Source organism: Pseudorasbora parva, chromosome 8 (genome assembly GCF_024679245.1).
Source record: "Pseudorasbora parva isolate DD20220531a chromosome 8, ASM2467924v1, whole genome shotgun sequence".
NCBI classification, from domain to species: domain Eukaryota; kingdom Metazoa; phylum Chordata; class Actinopteri; order Cypriniformes; family Gobionidae; genus Pseudorasbora; species Pseudorasbora parva.
In genome coordinates this window covers 43,044,473-43,065,899 of record NC_090179.1, presented here as the reverse complement: position 1 = coordinate 43,065,899, position 21,427 = coordinate 43,044,473, and the positions used below count along the sequence as shown (strand labels likewise).

At 36.4% G+C, this 21,427-nt stretch overlaps 1 protein-coding gene across 6 annotated transcripts in view; it reads left to right on the top strand.

The window, feature by feature from the left end:
* gria4a (glutamate receptor, ionotropic, AMPA 4a) overlaps nt 1-21,427 on the top strand; it is a 189,378-nt gene that overhangs the window by 84,608 nt on the left and 83,343 nt on the right. For all 6 annotated transcript variants that reach the window (XR_010906810.1, XM_067451357.1, XM_067451356.1 and 3 more), the window contains 2 exons: nt 1,310-1,516; nt 20,029-20,402. Coding sequence is in view for 5 of the 6 variants with exons in the window: in XM_067451357.1 (XP_067307458.1) it covers nt 1,310-1,516; nt 20,029-20,402 (581 nt within the window). In the remaining variant the exon portion in view is untranslated. The remainder of the gene's footprint in view (nt 1-1,309; nt 1,517-20,028; nt 20,403-21,427) is intronic.

The following is a 21,427-nucleotide window of genomic DNA, read 5'->3' as shown; positions in this document are numbered from 1 at the left end:
TGTGTGTGTGTGTCCATATATAAATAAATAATTAATTTAAACATAAATCAAAAGTATATTTACTCCGAATACACTTTTTGTTCAGCAAATCTACGTATTTCGTTTTAAATAAATTATTAATTTACTAGTAAATATTTACATTCATAATTACATTCAAATATTAATATTTAAACAACACTTCTTGTTCAGTAAAAAAAAAATCTCACACATGGTATTCTTATTCACTATGCATACGCTATCACTATTTGAAATTAATTTCTACGTAAAGCACTTTGAATTGCCATTGTGTATGAAATGTGCTATATAAATACACTTGCCTTGCCTAGCTAGTAAATATATTCAAGTAATTTATTAAAAAATATATCAGTGTTTAATCCAAACACAAATTTGTTTAGATACATTCATTTATATTTACAAGTATAGAAATTCATGACTTGTTTAAACAAAACAAAAAAAGAAAAGTATACTCACTTGAAACACACTTTTCATTTATTAATGCACAATAAGGGACAATATTTATTTCCGCCTGTAAATCCACTTCACACATGCGATCCATAAAGTAAAATAACTTGAATATTCCTAGACGTCACGTTTACATTATCCTCTCATGTGCCTTCATATCCAGAGGAGTGAGTTTCCATATCACGGTCAAAGAACATCTGGCATGTAAAACAATGTATAATCCATGTACAATAACTGCCTGTCAAATGAATGTACTTTGACATTTACAGTGGTGTTTGTCTGTCAATGATTCCTGCTCTATTGTTTAGAAAGATAGATATGATCCCTTTATTTCATTTTCAATATAAGGATGTGTTTAGCGTAATTATATCGCTTGATTATAGTGACTAAATGTTTGCACTGTAATGGCTTTAATGTAAATCAATGTTTTGCCTTATGTCCTCATAATTCTCACAGGCCGTTGTATAAATGTGTTGAAATCGTTCAAATAAATGTATTGATTTATAGCGATAACCTTGTTGGTCATTTATGGCCCATAAATGAGTGTCCTATATAAGAGTACTATTAAGTGTACTACGTTTAGGGAACACACATTCAAGTATGCAGTCAGATAATGTATATCCCAGCAAGCTCATGTTAGTATTAGTGAAGTTACTAATAAATGGCTTTTTATTTTCTAACTCTTTAAAATAATCTAGAAACTGATGTGAAAAAAGAAGTTCCTAAGAGCCTTCATTTTTAAAAGTGTAATTAATAATACAGTTTAATTCTGAGGTCAGCTTGACCATCCCTACCCACCTCTCTGTGTGTATGCGTGTGTGTGTGTGTGCGTGCCGTGTGTGTTTAGGAAGGACCGTACGTGATGTTGAAGAAGAACTGGGAGATGTATGAAGGGAACGACCAGTTCGAAGGCTACTGCGTGGATCTGGCGTCCGAGATCGCCAAGCACATTGGCATCAAGTACAAGATCTCCATCGTTCCGGACGGGAAGTACGGAGCCAGGGATCCAGAGACGAAGATCTGGAACGGCATGGTTGGGGAGCTGGTGTACGGGGTGAGAAGATACACGCATATATAAACTAATGTCTTTGAGTCGCTTCTGCTCACTGCAACAGCGTTTAAAAATGAATAATAATAATAATAAAATACAGTAAAAACAGTAATATCGTGAAATATTACATTTATTCTTGAATTTTCAGTGTCACATGATCCTTCAGAAATCATTCGAATTTGTGACCCAAAAAAGTCACTTTTTTGAAATAGAGATTTATACATCATCCGAAAGTTGAAGTAATAAACTGTCCATTGATGTATGGTTTGTTAGGATAGGACAATATGTGAAAAACTGAAATCTGAGTGTGGGAAAAAAAATCGAAATATTGAGAAAATTGGCTTTAACGTTGTCCAAATGAAGTCCTTAGAAATACATATTACTAATTACTAATACATTTTTGATACATTTATGGTGGGAAATGTACAAAATATCTTCATGGAACATGATTTTTTCTTAAAGCCACACTGGGTAACTTTTGCTCTCGGGGTCCCCCTACAGTTTGGAAAAAATAATGTCCTCAACTACCGTCGTGAGCTCAGTCATCCTACAACAGGGGATGCCATCGCGCGTGCATTTGTTGACATGACAACCTTGATAGCCCTGAACTAGTGATGAGCGGTCGTCTCATAACCCGCGGACACCGTATGTCTATTTAATGGTCGCGGGTGCGGGGCGGGTTGTAAAAATATATACAGTGGTGCGGTGCGGGCCAAATAACTTCATAAAAGCGGCCCCGCGGGTCGGTGCAGCACTAACAGTTCCCCTGAACACTGCAGGAGGAGTTCACATGCAGGTGTTCTTCTGGCGGCGCGTGTGAAATGTCTTCATCCCAGGTACAGTCAGTGGCAGATGTTTCAGCATGTCATATGAAAATAATTTCATGGGTTTTATTTTTTTCAAATGCCAAATAATCGCGATGCTCACGTTTACAAGCCAGCGTCATTATAGTAGTCTATTGGTTACTGTTTTCCAGAATCTATATGATCCTTCAGTTCAATGTTTGAGTGGTCGGTAATCACCGTAACAAGCAGGACAGCATTGGTCGGGCACGCCTCCTTCAGCTCACGCCGACGAGCAAACGCTGGTCACATGATGATCCTCGTCCTGCCTTTAATCACATCACCTTCTCGTTTCCTCTTATTGCTTTCCTCCAACAAAACCTTTTCTTTCTTATTTGTCTGTGCTGCTTCGGACATGACTATATTATCCGACGAACAAAGTTGGGCTCGTACGTCCGAATGTAAGGAAGTGTGGGTGTTGGTGGAAGTGACGTATATGCCGTAAAGCAGTCGAATGTTGTAGCTCTTTTTGTTCTCGGGTTACTACCCGAAACCCGAAGTTTAAAAGTACGATTAAAAACGATACAGACCCCGTCAGGCTATGGCAGACGTGTCATTCAACCTATTGTAAGTCGATGTATCATCACAAGAGTCTTAAAAAATATATTATGAAGGTTGAAAAGTTACCTAGTGCTGCTTTAATATCCTAGTTATCTTTTGGCATAAAAGAAAAATGTGTAATTTTGTGAAACTTATGACTGGTTTGGTGGTCCAGGGTCACATGTGCTGTTGTTATCGTTAACGAAAACAAAAAAATATTAACAATTTTACTTTCTGTAATTAAACTGAAGCTAGAATAAAAATTAAATATAATTATTAGACGGATTGAAATACATAAGTTTAATATTAGTACTAAAATGAGTAAAACTGAAATAATAAAAATTATACAAAAAAGCACAAATTAAAATGAAGACTGAAAATATAAAACATTAAAGGAACACTCCACTTTTTATGAATTTTTTTTATAAAAAAATCTTTTTTTTAGACCGATATAAATAGGAACTATTTTCTGTGTAATATTCCCTTATAATTCTCTGATTATTACGCAGAAATGAGACAATAGTTCCTATCTTTATCGGTCTAAAAATCAAACCTTTTCATTTTCCGTTGGTCTCAGTACACGTTGTAACTACAGAAGAGTCCATTTTTAAAGTGGAAAAATATTATCTTTCAAAAAATAAAGTCTTTGGTCATTTTTGAGCGCGATGCTAATGGTCTAATTCGATTCAATGATGTATGCTAAGCTATGCTAAAAGTACTACTGCCAGATAGAGAGATCGCCTGAATGGATTCAAAAACGGTAAAACTCGACTGTTTAACCCTTTAGGCTTTTTTACTTAAACGTTCGATTTTGACATCTTAATTTCAAAAGGCTATATCTTAAAAGTGATAAAAGATAGAAACTTTCTGTAAATTACAGAAATATTAAGGATGACCCAAAGTTTATGTAGGGATTACATTTTCCCATCTAATTTGCATATTCATTAATAATAATTGTAATAATAATCTAATGCTTTTGCACTGATTCAATGCGCTCTTGCTCGAAGATTTTGTATAGAATCATGATGATTTTTTTGAGTCGGGGATAAAGTATGGCATGTCTGCCATCTAGTGGAGGGGAAGTTGAACGAAATTTGACACCCTATTTGACAAAATCAAAAAAATTACTTGTCGAGAAAAGTCGACCGTGGCGCCTAGAGGGTTAACTTGGAAAATATTTTCAAAAATGTGGAGAGTTCCTTTAATAAATAATACCAAAATAGCACAGATGAGAGCTCGTGGTAAAGCATTTCCATCTGATTAGTTAGATTATATTTGCTCAGATTGTTTGCAGACTAATGACTTATTTAATTTAACTGTCTATGTCAATTTGCATCTTTAATTTTCCACCAATAGGACAAAACACCAAATAGGAAAATTAGACAGAGACAGAAATTGCTTTCCATGACCCAACAGCACATGATGTTAATCCTCAGCCTGAATCAGGAGCTGCGGTTTGGCCAGGATCTGAGGTGTGTGTTTGTTGTCAGGGATGGACTCTGCGTTTGTTCATCTGCGTGTGGGGTTTATACTCTCTGAGCTTAAGCCATTTTCTCTTTCAAACACAGCCAGAAGTATTAGCACCATTATTCAGCGCGCAAGTACATAAAATCAGTCACTCGTACGTCCCCTCTCTGACATCTCACTGCGACTCCAACAGCGAAAGGCAAATGCTCCTGCCGACGAGTGTTAATGAGCTCAGGGAGAGTACAGATGCGCATCTTTCTGCCCCATTAAACACCCTCATCCACCAACCTGCTCCTCGCCAATACACACTCTCATCCGCTATACACTCTCTGAAGAGCTCAACGAGAGGGGCGCAAGCGGAAACATGGCATTCAAAACCTCCACAGAAAGATTTATAGATTTAACGATAACGTATAAAGCTTTGACGAGAGAGCAGAGGGTGTTAAACGACACTATTAGACGTTCGCTGGGTCAACTGCTGCGTTCTGCCCGCAAATATTTGTGTGTAATGACCACTAGGCTATATTTCAACCGGTGCTCGTTTCATGTCTTTCAATGTGTGCTTTTTTCACACACAATCATTAACACAATAATTGTGTTACACAATAATTCCAGCTAATGTCCATTGTTTATTTATTTAGCGAGTGAATGTGGAATCAGCTTGTAAAACAGGGTATATGCAGGAATCCTGAAGTTAATTTCAATACCTTTTTAAGACTTTTTAAAGACCTTCTCAAAATATTTTAAGACCTCATCGGAGTTATCGCACTTGAAGTTCAAATCGACAACAAACCTTTAATAAACAGTTGTAGTCGAATGTAGACTTAAAATCTCTATCGTAGGCCAATTTTGTATCGTTTATATTGCATATCTGTTTTACAACGTATGGAGGGCGACACATCACCTAACTGCGCATTTCGCAAAATACATGACGTCACCCGTAGACAGCGCTCGCCAGAGATGGAAATGAACTTTTTTCAACGTCTACCACTCAATGTTTAATACAACATTGTAATCAATGTACAATACTTAAGCAGTTTATTTAATCTCAAGTCTCAATGAAATACTGACATTTTTACCATGATTTGTGGTCTTTTATGGTTTTTAGTCCCAAGAATGAAACTATTCGTTCTGGCATCTCTGAAGCGTGTTGACAACATACCGAGCAGAACATTGTCAGAATGGGATGCACCAAAATCAAAATTCTTGGCCGAAACAAAACAAGAAGAAACCAAAGCCGAAAACCGAAAAAAAAAAATTCAAACTAAAATGTTTAACTCGACCTCACTCATGTGTACATTAAATAATACTGCACATGCCTACTGGCCTGCAGAAAGGTACAGAAATTCAATAAAGTAATCAAATGTAAAATAACTGCATATTTAACTGTTTCAATGAAAGATTAATCCTTATTAAACTTACAAAAGCTATTCAATCAAGAGCATTGTTTAATGTCAAACTAAATATAAGGACATCCCTCAGGCAGCAGTAAAGGCTACTGCGCCTTTAAGACCTGATGCAGGGATATGCTCGTCTTTCTCGACTGTGCATACTATACAGTTCACTTAAGGCATATTCAGACTATGTCTGCTACGATACTCTTCAAGATGGACATGTTGACATACTTCTTGTGTGAGTTTGTCCGTTTAAGCGCAACACTTGAAGGAGAACTCAATATTTGCGCGCTGTGAGACTCGCGCGCTCTCTCGGATGATGCACAGCGTCAGATCTTCTCTCAGCGCGCGCGAGTCTCACAGCGCGTCTTCACGCGAGTGATGACGGAGAAAACGACTGGTTATATGCACACATACGGCAGCACTCGCATGCATTGAACAAAGTTTACAAAGAGGTCTACGCACGCTCCGAGCCGATCTCAGACTGAGCGCCCCGTTGTTTTTTAATACTTATGGGGATGAAAAGAAACATATTCATAAATACTTTTTGGAGTCAAACACTTTTGACAAAGCTTGAACAAAATACTTTCAAAATTTAAGACTTTATAAAGCCGTGATAAGACTTTTTAATACTTTATAAGGGTCTTAATTTTCCCAAAATTGATTTATCACCTTTTAAGACTTTTCAAGACCCCGCGGATACCCTGTAAAAAAATCAGCTGTGGTACCAGAGTGATACAATAAAATGAAAACTATTGGGCAAACACAGTTTAAAACTCTTGTCATTTACAAAATTTTTAAAACAGCAAGATACGGCATTTTAAACTGGGAAATAGTATGACATAAATCGTTCTTTTTACAAAAACTTTAAAAAACTTTTTACATGTTAGCAGTCTTTAGTCATTTAAATGAATCCTTTTTCACAGTGCGGTCAACAAAATTAAAATCCTTAAAGCTACACTGTGTGATATTTTCCCCCATCTAGTGGTGAAATGGTATATGACCATCCAGTGAATAATAGTTTCTGCTCCTCTCAATTTCGATTTCGTTTCAACTCCTACGGTGGCCGATTTAGTCATGGCTTCCAGTTCGACCTCTTCGGTGAGTGTTGCAAGTGATGAGGTTACTTTTGAAAACTATTATAATTTGCAGTTATTTAATTTACCAAATGATCTATGATCAAATTAATCTATGTAAAATGAATAATAGTTTTACGTTTTCGTCATTTTTAACCATTTCATTGCTAACATCAGCTATCAGGTTCCAGACGAATGCAAGCTAATCTTAGTAAAGGAACTTTTTTTATCAGTGCTATCGTTATTCTTTATATTATGACACCACTAGCGTAAGGCAAACAAATTATAATGCAATTCAAATATTAATCTCATGTTATCCGTCATAGAACACGGATTTATGTTATAAGGTAAACAATACTTTTTCATCATTGACGCGAGGAAAACTATCCTAGACGTCGTTCTAGTGTTATGCACAGCACACCATGATATAATTAGCAAAGCAACAATACAACTTCCAATATACACAAATAGGCTGAATTAATATTACCTGTCGAGAAGAAAGCAGGCAATGTCGGCGTCCTTTTTAAAATCGTTGCTCCTCATGAGCTCTTTATCTTGGAAAGGCCACTCCAATATTTACTTTTGTCTTGTTGATTTGCCTGTTGCGTTGCCGTCTTAATTCTCTTTTCCGCTTCCTTGGCGACTCTGATACATATTCCGCAATATTACTAGGTCCCCGACCCGGGTCGAATTCGGTAATCAATCCCGGGACGTGGTTGCTTTCACACAGAAGGCGACCCGGTAATGTTCCGGGAATATTGCGGGTCCGACGTGCATTTAGAAAGGGGCTTAAGAGTGATCCTCCATCATCATATAGCAGCCTCAAGCAATCCTCCTCTTCACATGCGACACAGTGCCATCGAGTGTAAAAACGCGAAAAGCGAAGCTTGAATTTACGGGTATGTCCCTCTTTGGCAAATGTACTTTCAAGATGGAGGAGCAACATGGCGACCGCCATCCGAACCCTCAACACTTATGCATTTTCAATGGTATATTATAAAATTACGAGAATGCATTATTACTTGAAAGAAGTAAATATACATTAATGAGCACATATATTTTTGAAAGAACTAAGTGATTTTAGCTAAGAATAAACTAAAAAAGTTACACAGTGTAGCTTTAAGGATGATCCTGATCACCTGTCTGGGTTTATTTCCGCATCAATGACATTATCCCTTTTAATGAGGTCATGATGTGAGAAATCAAATTTGCCTTGATCCTTTGACATATGAGAGGTCTTTGTACCATTAAAAGCATTCATTAGTGTACAGAAACTGAGCTGCAATGACTGAGCTCAACATGTGTCTGTGATCGGCTACAATGATCATCGCTGCAACCTTTCATGCCCTGATCTTAATATAATGCCATCGATCTAAATATAATGCAACACTTTTCACGATTAGTTAACCATGAGAACTGTAATTGTAAAAAGGAGCTAGATGAGGAAGTAATACTATTTCATATGCAAATATGTTAGCCAATCACAGCAGTGGGTGTGTTTACACCCCCAGCGGACACGCCCCTTAGAGCAGAAGGCTAAAATCATTGCAGGAAAAATGCCTTTTATTTATAAATTATGACAATTTTTTATGTAAAAAGCATTCTAAGATTATAAGTGCACCCCAGGAAAAAATAAAATAAATAAAAAAATAAAAAACGCTGTTCATGACCCCTTTAACTCTAGAGAGGAACATTTTGCTAAATATATGCACTATATTACATATTCATTATAATTTTTAATGTTCTTCCATATTTAATGCTTGTATGAATAAATCTGGAAAGCTTTTATGACAGCCACCGTTTAAATGTTTATATATTTAAAAAAAACGATTTAGAGCAGTAATATGATTATGCAATCAATATTATAACTCTGTTATCATAAAAAAGCATAATTGAAGTCTAATTTAAGTGTTTTTATACAAATCATTTCTTTTTTACCTTCAATATTATAGAAGGGCTTCAAATGACTCCAATAGTTTACAGCTTTAGTTCAGAGATTTGTTTTCCTTCAGTAAATTTGCCATGTATCGCACCTGATATATATACAAAATAAATGATTTTGAATTGAATCGAAATCGAATTGTGAAATGTGTGTCAATGCCCAGCCCTAGTTATTACCACTTTCAATGTCCAGAAAGGCATTAAAACATCATTAAAATCGTCCACGTGACTTCAGTGGTTCAACCTTAATGTTATGAAGCAACAAGAACACTTTTTGTGCGCAAAAAACCCCAACAAAAATAACAACTTTATTCTAGAGATGCACCGATTGCAATTTCCTTGGCCAATTACCATTTCCAATTCCGATTTTTTTCACCAGTTCTATTTCTATTTCTAATTATTATTTCTAATTATTCTAATCTAACTATAATTGACAGCATATATAAAAGAAAATCTACTTTTCTCCAATGCAAAAAGTTATTTTCATAAAAAAAGTTTTTTCAGGTGGTAGCAGGTTATTATACAGGTAAGAAATACTACAGAAATTAAAGTAATCAAATGTAAAAAAATAAAAATAAATAAAAAGCTGTATAGTCTTAACTGTAAAAATTAAATACAGAATAATGCTTAGAATTAGAGTTTAAAAAGTTATTCGGTCAAAAGCAACGAGTGATTTTCTTTGTCTCTTGTTCTTTGATGAACATGACCGACAGCAGTGGGAATATTAGGCTGCTGTCACTTTAATGATGCGTTCACACCAGGGCTACACGATTAATCGAAATCGAACCGCAATCGCGATTTGGCTTGTGTACGATTATGAAAGCTCAAATACTGCGATTTTAATTAAATAAATAAATGCCCAGTGTGTTAGCGAAGAGCGGCTCTGTGATAAACGCTGCTCCGTCTGAAAGACTGCCAGTCGCTTATAACGTGCGTTTGAAAAAGCAACAGGAGTCAAACATCTTCACAAACTAGTGAAGCGTTCATAAACCTGTTCAACAAAAGACAACATTTAATAGCATGTTTTACCTCACTTCATATCGTCAGTCGAGTGTGTGTGAGCTGATGTGGCTTCTCATCAGCGTGAGGCAGACGATGTGTTATTTTACAGTAGGCTACTCTATGTCAATCAGCACTGCATTATAATACACTTTATTATTATGAAAATACCCTTGACGGCTTGAATAACTCAAATTCACCATATTTTGCTGCAGTCGTGTTTATTGTCGTCATGTTTAATCAAAGCGTCTCTATCTTCTGTTTACACCGCGTTAGCTTCACATCATGGATTTCCTGAAAACTAACGTCAATTACTTCTCTGAGGCAAATGTGGCGGTTTCCGCTCGAGGGCGCCCTCTGGCTTTCAGTATGAATTAAAAACTTTTGAGTAATCCATAATAAGAAAAAAATACTTAATACATTTTAAAACTTAATAAACTAAAAAAAAAAAAAAAAATTATTGGACAATCCATGTTTTTCTTCAATGCACAGGAGTTTTATATTTATATTATTTTATATTTATATTCTATCTTATATTATTTTTTTACAATAACTCCTTAGGCTTAGACCTTTCAAATGTTTTTTAGTCATAGGCTGTCTGCATATTAATAGGTAACCCAGCAGTTTTTTTTTTTTGTAAAATACGTTTTCTGTAAAATATTACAAAAATAATAATAATAATTAGTATTAGTATTATATTGTTATATTTATTCGGACATACTATTTTTTATTTGTAATTATGAAAATGTTATTGTAATGGTAATATTTCTTATTTTTTTTAAATATTTTTAGCAGTAATAATAATCATAATAATAATTATTAGTCACATTAATATAATAAAAACACAAAATGTTATATACACACACTTTTCATTTGTAAAAAATAATAATAACAATAATCGCATTTTAAATCGCAATCGCAATTTTACCCAGAATAATCGCAATTATATATTTTCCCCAAATCGTGTAGCCCTAGTTCACACCAGACGCGAATGTAGTGCTAAGCGCGAGTGATTTACATGTTAAATGCAAAGACCTGAATAGACATTCTGCAGCGCGAATGACGGGAATTGAGTGTTTGAAACGCAAGTTGAAAAATCGCAACTTTGGGGGATATTTGCGCCGCGTTAACCAATCAGGAGCTTGCTGTAGTATTGAAAACAACGAGGACAAAATCATATGTGGATACCCGGAGCTGTACAATACATCTTTGTACTTTATAGAAACAGGAATAAAAAGGATCTTGCTTGGAAGAAAGTAAGTGAGGAGGTCGGACAATCAATTTGAGCAACACATAAGGTGATTTCAGGGTGACTGGGACAAATCTAGCTAATCTGGGACAAAACTACAATCTAGCTAAAGCCGCCAAAATGAGCTTATTCGCAGTATTTTAAAACAATCCATGTCAACCAATTTTCAACGAGACGAGCCGCCAGGGAGAAACAAATCTGCATCTGCTGTGAAGTGAATGTCACGCGAGTAAACTCACAATGTTCAGGGGAAAGCCACAATGCGAAGCTGGCATTAATGCCTGCAACAACAAAAAAAAGAAAACGCAACAAAACGAACTGGCTTGGAATCGGTAAATCATGGGACTGACCGTCCGATCTTGCAGAAAATCGTTTGCTTCCGTTGAAAATCGTTCGTTGGCCGGTCGATCGCTGCATGTCAACTTTATTCAACAATCTCTTCAACCTCAAGCGTAGGAGAATGACACTGAAGAGAAGAGATTAAATATTAAGTTCACATGGACTATTTATATTTCAATTATATATTCCAAAGTTCACATGGACTATTTTTTATGATGTCTTTACCATCTTTCTGGGCCTTGAAAGTTGCAATGGCGTTGCTGTCTATGTGTGGTTCAGAAACCTCATTTGAGTTCTGAAGATGAATGAAGGTTTTACAGGTTTGGAACGACATGAGGGTGAGGATTTAATGACAGGATTTTCATTTTTGGGTGAATAATCCTTTAAACCAAAAGCCTGAAGCGTACCCCATTAGAGATTTAAAACTTCCGCCCAGAATAACCTTCAAAAATAAAGAAAGGCAAAATAACAAACTAAAATAACACAGTGCCCCGATGGAAGGATTGTAAACCCAGCTGAGGACACTGAACACCTGAAGTCCAATCAATTTACACGGGTGAACACTGAAAACATAAACTCACTTATACATGTAGTGATCCCGGACGAGCCCCCGATGTTATGTTACGGCCAGCTCATCTCAAGCTGCAACATAAAAGAGGGATCAGAAAACAATTAATGAATACAAGTTATTTTATTTCGTTAAAGAAATACTACAATAACCATGAATAATAATAAACATAAATCTAGGGATAATAAAATAAAACAAAGAAATAAACAAAATAACTAGAAAAAAATCTTTAAGCTACTTGATATAAGAAACAAATGAGAAAGAAGTCAGTAAGATGTTACATCCCAGTCAAGAGGCAAACTATCCCACAGAGAGTACCTCCTCAAAATACAACCCTGAGCACTTGTATACTCTAATCACCTAATTATCAATTAACATGGGGGAGCGAATCAGAAGTTCCCATACTCCGCCCCGACTGGTAAAGGGAAAACTCAGGGGCGTAACAATATCAGGGTAAATGCAAACTCCACAGCCAGACAGATTTATTCAAAAAGTTACATAAGAAACGACCCAAAAAACCCAGACTGTTTTGATTACATCATCGTCAAATATTGAGAGGAATAGTTCATTAATTTCCTTATTAAAGACATTAAGTGAACTGCAAGAAAGTACATTGTCCTTGTAGTCTGCAATGAAATAATTGTGTTTTCTTTTCTGGCTGCACACAAAAACAAACAGTGTAGAAGGATTCACAAATACCTCTTATGAGCTGGCTTTCGCAATAGCTTTGTTTCCATCCACATATTTTTATGTGCATTTTGGGATAGTGCATAAAAAAATGCTGAACCTATCAAAACAGTATAACAGTCTGTTCAATCGGACCACACGGCCCAGCCTTCGCTCCCCACGTGCATCACTGAGCCTTGGCCGCCCATGACCCTGTGGCCGGTTCTCCGCTGTTCCTTCCTTGGAGCACTTTTGATAGATACTGACCACTGCAGACCGGGAACAGCCCACAAGAGCTGCAGTTTTGGAGATGCTCTGACCCAGTCGTCTAGCCGTCACAATCTGGTCCTTGTCAAACTCGCTCAAATCCTTACGCTTGCCCATTTTTCCTCCTTCTAACACATCAACTTTGAGGACAAAATGTTCACTTGCTGCCTAATATATCCCACCCACTAACAGGAGCCGTGATGAAGAGATCATCAGTGCTATTCACTTCACCGGTCATAATGTTATGCCTGATTAGTATATATTTTTTTTAATGTACCATATATTCATATATAATAAATAAATAATATATTGTTTAAAAGAAATTGTGTTGTCAACATTCAAATGTTAGATAAAAGTAACCGTAAGTATATGACTGTTTTTTGTTCGGTTTTCAACGGGGGAAAAATTATGAAAATCTGTAACACACAAACTAATCCATCTTTTTGTTTCTTTTTGCTTTGCCAGCATGCAGTGATTAATCTAAAATATAGTTAGCTAGGTTCAAGCCAAGGCTTAAAACTCCTCAGGAAATACATTTTCAGAACCAAGGCTGCTGAAAACACACACGCACACGTTTGTTTTTGTGACATATGGGGACATTCCATAGGCGTGATGGTTTTTATACTGTACAATGTATATTTTCTATCCCCTTACACTGCCCCTGCCCCTAAACCTACCCATCACACACACACACACACACACACACACACACACACACACACACACACACACACACACACACACACACACTGCCCCTAAACCGACCCATCACAGGAAACATTCTGCATTTTTACTTTTTCAAAAAAACTCCTCCTGTGATTTATAAGCCTTTTGTAAAGTGGGGACATGGGTAATGTCCTCATATTTCACCCTCTCCTGTAATACCTGTGTCATACCCATGGCATTATACACATCTGTGTCCTCATATGTCACAAAAACATGCCCACACACACACTTTCTCTTTCTCATTCAGTGGGAGCAGCAGTGAGGATGTCACACTCAACAGTCATGCTTTACAGGGCATGCGAATTCAGAAATTACTCACACGAAATAGCATGAGCCAAATCTGCTCCTCAGTTCCAGCTTTGTGAAATTGCAGAAAATGTTAATTATGAGCTTTGGGCTCCTTATGGGATTGTTAGAAAAAAATACAGCACATCATTTTTGAATAAAAACCTACTCAGGGTCTCTATCGAAGCGGCCGTGTCTTGAGGCGCAGACGAGCTCCACAGATTCTGAATCCTCTCTCTCTCTCTCTCTCTCTCTCTCTCTCTCTCTCTCTCACACCGGATCGTTCCCTCTTTTGCTAGAGGCCTCTAATTAAATCTAGCAGCGAAACCACTTCTTGTATTCCTACAGGCTCCAGGAGGGCCAAAACATTCCCTACTTCCTCTGTGACCTTTCACTGGTATTAAACCACTGAGCCACTGTAAATATTACGGTACACAAGTCCCTCGGATGCCCAAGAGCATTCATTCATTGATAACCCATCTCTATTCACAGCTGCTTGAATCCTGGCCTTTTATAAACTTAAATGCTTCACTGCTGTAAATGTGATATAAAAAGGGAAGTGCATTGCTACATTTTTTTACAGGAGGTATTTTATCATCTAGACCCCTTAAAAAAGGTGCTGGAAAGTAATGGGCTGTAAAGACCGTGTTTTCACACGCTGATGAGATACTGTTGAACAGGTTTTTCGTGTGAAATTACCTCACTTAAAGCACTTTATGTTTAACAACCCCATCTCTGTCTGCGTTAGTGCTGATATAACCAGATCTTCACCGCGACAGGATTCTTGAGGTTCGGATTAACTTAAAAAGTAACGGGTCAAAGGGAAATGTGTGTCTTTAGATCAGGTGTGGTGTCTCGGGGTCAGTGGGAAAAAGGGTCTTCATTTCGCTACCATATCAAAACATTTAAAAATAAAATAAAATCATATTATACAGTTTTAAAGCATTGTGCCCTGCTAAAAAAGGTCTCTCTTGAGCCTTATAAGAGTCATTGAGATTTTATTTGAAAGAAATTTTAAATTGATCAAAAGTGACAGTAAGCAGCAAAAACAGCCAAGATGATGGAATAACCAGGAATAAATGAGATTACAAAATATATTAAAATAGAAAATACTGAAGAGGTACACTAGAAAGGTAGTAATATCAATAAAAAAAGATAGTATAGTACCGGTCAAAAGTTTGGAAACATTACTATTTTTTGAGTCTCCTCTGCTCATCAAGCCTGCGTTTCTTTGATCAGAAATATTGCAAAAACTGTAATATTGTGAAATAGTATTAGTATATAGTAAAGTGTGATTTATTCCTTATCATCATTACTCCAGTCTTCAGTGTCACATGATCCTTCACTAATCATTCTCATATGAGGATCTGATGATCAAGAAACATTTATGCTTATTAGCAATTATCAAAATGTTTCTTGGGCATCAAATCTGTGATACTTTTTTCAGGATTCGTTGATGAATAAAAAGTTTAAAAGAACAGCATTCATTCAATATAAATCTGTACTATCACTTTTTATCATTTTAACACATTTTATCATTTTATCATCCTTGCTGAAAAAAGCATTAATTTAATTTAAAAAAAGAAAAAGAAAGAAACCAAATGACTGACCCCATGTATTCATTAAATAATCCTGAAAAAAGTATCACAGGTTCCCAAAAAAATATTATGCAGTTATATATATATAAACTTTATTACAGGCTCTAGGCCCAACAACATGACATACAAAAAAACAACAACAACAAAAAAGGCATAGATAGATTTGAGCACAAAAATAAATTACACTTTAAAGTATATTAAAATAGAAAACACTTTTTTAAATTTGTATTAATTTTTTACAACATTTCTGTTTTTTTTCTGTATTTTTGATCAAATAAATGCAGGCTTGATGATCAGAAGAGACTAAAAATAAAATAAAAAATGTTTCCAAACTTTTGACTGGTAGTGGGTGTATAATTATATAAAATAGGTGTGTTTAAAAGAACAGTTCACCCAAAAGTGAATGTTTTCTCAATTTAAACTCACTTGTAAAGTCAATGGGGTCCAATTTTGTTTGGGCCCCAATATTTTGGTTTGGATGGACAAGTAAACAATGACAGAATTACATTTTTGCCTGAACTATCCCTTTAAATATACAACAAACACTGAGTACTCACCTCACTGAATAAACAGAGCAGCTTCGCTTCACTCTCAGAAAAAAAGGTACAGTGCTGTCACTGGAGCGGTACCCTAAGGTACAAAAGTGAAAAGGTACATCTTTGTACCTTACTCACCTTTAAATGGTTCATATCAGTACTTTAAAAGGTACGCATCAATACATTAAGAGCGCGTATTAGTACCTCAAAGGTTCATATCAGTACTTTAAGAGTGCGTATTAGTACCTCAAAGGTTCATATCAGTACTTTAAGAGCGCATATTAGTACCTCAAAGGTTCATATCAGTACTTTAAGAGTGCATATTAGTACCTCAAAGGTTCATATCAGTACTTTAAGAGCGCATATTAGTACCTCAAAGGTTCATATCAGTACTTTTAGAGCGTATTAGTACCTCAAAGGTTCATATCAGTACTTTAAGAGTGCGTATTAGTACCTCAAAGGTTCATATCAGTACTTTAAGAGTGCGTATTAGTACCTCAAAGGTTCATATCAGTACTTTAAGAGCGCATATTAGTACCTCAAAGGTTCATATCAGTACTTTAAGAGTGCGTATTAGTACCTCAAAGGTTCATATCAGTACTTTAAGAGTGCGTATTAGTACCTCAAAGGTTCATATCAGTACTTTAAGAGCGCATATTAGTACCTCAAAGGTTCATATCAGTACTTTAAGAGTGCATATTAGTACCTCAAAGGTTCATATCAGTACTTTAAGAGCGCATATTAGTACCTCAAAGGTTCATATCAGTACTTTAAGAGTGCGTATTAGTACCTCAAAGGTTCATATCAGTACTTTAAGAGCACATATTAGTACTTTAAAGGTTCATATCAGTACTTTAAGAGCGCATATTAGTACCTCAAAGGTTCATATCAGTACTTTAAGAGCGCATATTAGTACCTCAAAGGTTCATATCAGTACTTTAAGAGTGCGTATTAGTACCTCAAAGGTTCATATCAGTACTTTAAGAGCGCATATTAGTACTTTAAAGGTTCATATCAGTACTTTAAGAGCGCATATTAGTACTTTAAAGGTTCATATCAGTACTTTAAGAGCGCATATTAGTACTTTAAAGGTTCATATCAGTACTTTAAGAGCGCATATTAGTACCTCAAAGGTTCATATCAGTACTTTAAGAGCGCATATTAGTACCTCAAAGGTTCATATCAGTACTTTAAGAGTGCGTATTAGTACCTCAAAGGTTCATATCAGTACTTTAAGAGCGCATATTAGTACCTCAAAGGTTCATATCAGTACTTTAAGAGCACATATTAGTACTTTAAAGGTTCATATCAGTACTTTAAGAGCGCATATTAGTACCTCAAAGGTTCATATCAGTACTTTAAGAGCGCATATTAGTACCTCAAAGGTTCATATCAGTACTTTAAGAGCGCATATTAGTACCTCAAAGGTTCATATCAGTACTTTAAGAGCGCATATTAGTACCTCAAAGGTTCATATCAGTACTTTAAGAGTGCGTATTAGTACCTCAAAGGTTCATATCAGTACTTTAAGAGCGCATATTAGTACCTCAAAGGTTCATATCAGTACTTTAAGAGTGCATATTAGTACCTCAAAGGTTCATATCAGTACTTTAAGAGCACATATTAGTACTTTAAAGGTTCATATCAGTACTTTAAGAGCGCATATTAGTACCTCAAAGGTTCATATCAGTACTTTAAGAGCGCATATTAGTACCTCAAAGGTTCATATCAGTACTTTAAGAGTGCATATTAGTACCTCAAAGGTTCATATCAGTACTTTAAGAGCGCGTATTAGTACCTCAAAGGTTCATATCAGTACTTTAAGAGCGCATATTAGTACCTCAAAGGTTCATATCAGTACTTTAAGAGCACATATTAGTACTTTAAAGGTTCATATCAGTACTTTAAGAGCGCATATTAGTACCTCAAAGGTTCATATCAGTACTTTAAGAGCGCATATTAGTACCTCAAAGGTTCATATCAGTACTTTAAGAGCGCATATTAGTACCTCAAAGGTTCATATCAGTACTTTAAGAGTGCATATTAGTACCTCAAAGGTTCATATCAGTACTTTAAGAGTGCATATTAGTACCTCAAAGGTTCATATCAGTACTTTAAGAGCGCATATTAGTACCTCAAAGGTTCATATCAGTACTTTAAGAGTGCGTATTAGTACCTTAAAGGTTCATATCAGTACTTTAAGAGTGCGTGTTAGTACCTCAAAGGTTCATATCAGTACTTTAAGAGCGCATATTAGTACCTCAAAGGTTCATATCAGTACTTTAAGAGCGCATATTAGTACCTTAAAGGTTCACATCAGTACTTTTAGTGCGTATTAGTACCTCAAAGGTTCATATCAGTACTTTAAGAGCGCATATTAGTACCTCAAAGGTTCATATCAGTACTTTTAGAGCGTATTAGTACCTCAAAGGTTCATATCAGTACTTTAAGAGCGCATATTAGTACCTCAAAGGTTCATATCAGTACTTTAAGAGTGCGTATCACAGGGAGTGCAGAATTATTAGGCAAATGAGTATTTTGACCACATCATCCTCGTTATGCATGTTGTCTTACTCCAAGCTGTATAGGCTGGAAAGCCTACTACCAATTAAGCATATTAGGTGATGTGCATCTCTGTAATGAGAAGGGGTGTGGTCTAATGACATCAACACCCTATATCAGGTGTGCATAATTATTAGGCAACTTCCTTTCCTTTGGCAAAATGGGTCAAAAGAAGGGCTTGACAGGCACAGAAAAGTCAAAAATAGTGAGATATATTGCAGAGGGATGCAGCAGTCTTAAAATAGCCAAGCTTCTGAAGCGTGATCATCGAACAATCAAGCGTTTCATTCAAAATAGTCAACAGGGTCGCAAGAAGCGTGTGGAAAAACCACAAAATAACTGCCCGTGAACTGAGAAAAGTCAAGTGTGCAGCTGCCAAGATGCCACTTGCCACCAGTTTGGCCATATTTCGTCCGACTCAGACGCCAGCAAGGTGGAGGTGGCGTACTGGTTTGGGCTGGTATCATCAAAGATGAGCTTGTGGGGCCTTTTCGGGTTGAGGATGGAGTCAAGCTCAACTCCCAGTCCTACTGCCAGTTTCTGGAAGACACCTTCTTCAAGCAGTGGTACAGGAAGAAGTCTGCATCCTTCAAGAAAACCATGATTTTCATGCAGGACAATGCTCCATCACACGCGTCCAAGTACTCCACAGCGTGGCTGGCAAGAAAGGGTATAAAAGAAGAAAATCTAATGATATGGCCTCCTTGTTCACCTGATCTGAACCCCATTGAGAACCTGTGGTCCATCATCAAATGTGCGATTTACAAGGAGGGAAAACAGTACACCTCTCTGAACAGTGTCTGGGAGGCTGTGGTTGCTGCTGCACGCAATGTTGATGGTGAACAGATCAAAACACTGACAGAATCCATGGATGGCATGCTTTTGAGTGTCCTTGCAAAGAAAGGCGGCTATATTGGTCACTGATTTGTTTTTGTTTGGTTTTTGAATGTCAGAAATGTATATTTGTGAATGTTGAGATGTTATTGGTTTCACTGGTAAAAATAAATAATTGAAATGGGTATAAATTTGTTTTTTGTTAAGTTGCCTAATAATTATGCACAGTAATAGTCACCTGCACACACAGATATCCCCCTAAAATAGCTCAAACTAAAAACTAAAACTTCCAAAAATATTCAGCTTTGATATTAATGAGTTTTTTGTGTTCATTGAGAACATGGTTGTTGTTCAATAATAAAATTAATCCTCAAAAATACAACTTGCCTAATAATTCTGCACTCCCTGTAGTACCTCAAAGGTTCATATCAGTACTTTAAGAGTGCGTATAAGTACCTTAAAGGTTTATATCAGTACTTTAAAAGCGCATATTAGTACCTTTTCGGTTTTGTACCTTAGGGTACCGCCCCAGTGACAGCAATGTTCCTTTTTTTCTGACAGTGTTCAATAAATAATCTAAATGGAAACGTCATTCTGAACATCTGAACGTTTTCCTTCTCCCACAGAAAGCGGAAATCGCTGTGGCCCCTTTAACAATCACTCTGGTCCGGGAGGAGGTGATCGATTTCTCCAAGCCCTTCATGAGTCTGGGCATCTCCATCATGATCAAGAAGCCGCAGAAGTCCAAACCCGGCGTCTTCTCCTTCCTGGACCCGCTGGCCTACGAGATCTGGATGTGCATCGTGTTCGCCTACATCGGCGTGAGCGTGGTGCTCTTCCTGGTCAGCCGCTTCAGCCCGTACGAGTGGCACACCGAGGAGCCCGAGGAAGGCTCCGACGGTCCGCCCAGTGACCAGCCCCCCAATGAGTTCGGCATCTTCAACAGTCTCTGGTTCTCTCTGGGCGCGTTCATGCAGCAGGGCTGCGACTTCACTCCCAGGTGAGGGCGCGCGCGTGCCATCCGGCGAAACATCAACGCATCTGACAGCAGAATTACACTGGCACTACAGCTGCACGATTAATAGAAATAAAACCAAAACCGCAATATGGCTTAGGCCCCCGTTAACATGTACAGTACTGGCCAACGTTTGGACACATTACTATTTGTAATGTTTTTGAAAGAAGTTTCTTCTGCTCATCAAGCCTGCATTTATTTCAAAAATACAGAAAAAAAATTATATTGTGATATATTATTACAATTTAAAATATTTGGATTTCAATTTATTTAAATGATCATTTATTTCTGTGATCAAAGCTGAATGTATCATCGTTCCTCCAGTCTTCAGTGATCATGATCCTTCAGAAATCATTCTCAGATGAGGATTTAATATGAGTGTTGGAAACAGTTCTGCTGACGTATATATTTGATGAATAAAAAGTTCAAAAGAACTGCATTTATTCAAAATAAAAACATATTTTCATATAATATAAATCTCCTTTACTATCAATTTTTATAAATTTAACACATCCTTGCTGAAAAAGAAAGAAGAAAAATGACTGACCCCAAAATACTGACCAGTAGTGTGTATTGTTGTTAGAAAAGATTTATATTTTTAAAACATTTGCTTCTTTTTTTCTTTTCTTTTTTTTTACTTTTTATTTATCAAAGTATTATAGAAAAGTATCACAGGTTATGAAAAAATATTAAGCAGCAGAACTGTTTCCAACTTTGAAAATGAGAATAAGAATGATTTCTGAAGGATCATGATCACTGAAGACTGGAGGAACCATCCTGAACATTCAGCTTTGATCACAGAAATAAATGATCATTTAAAGTATAATACATTGAAAACCAATTACTTTAAATTGTAATAATATATCACAATATAATTTTGTTTCTGTATTTTTGATCAAATAAATGCAGGCTCGATGAGCAGAAGAAACTTCTTTCAAAAACATTACAAATAGTAATGTGTCCAAACTTTTGGCCTGTACTGTACATGGTTATTTTTGTACTTAGACATT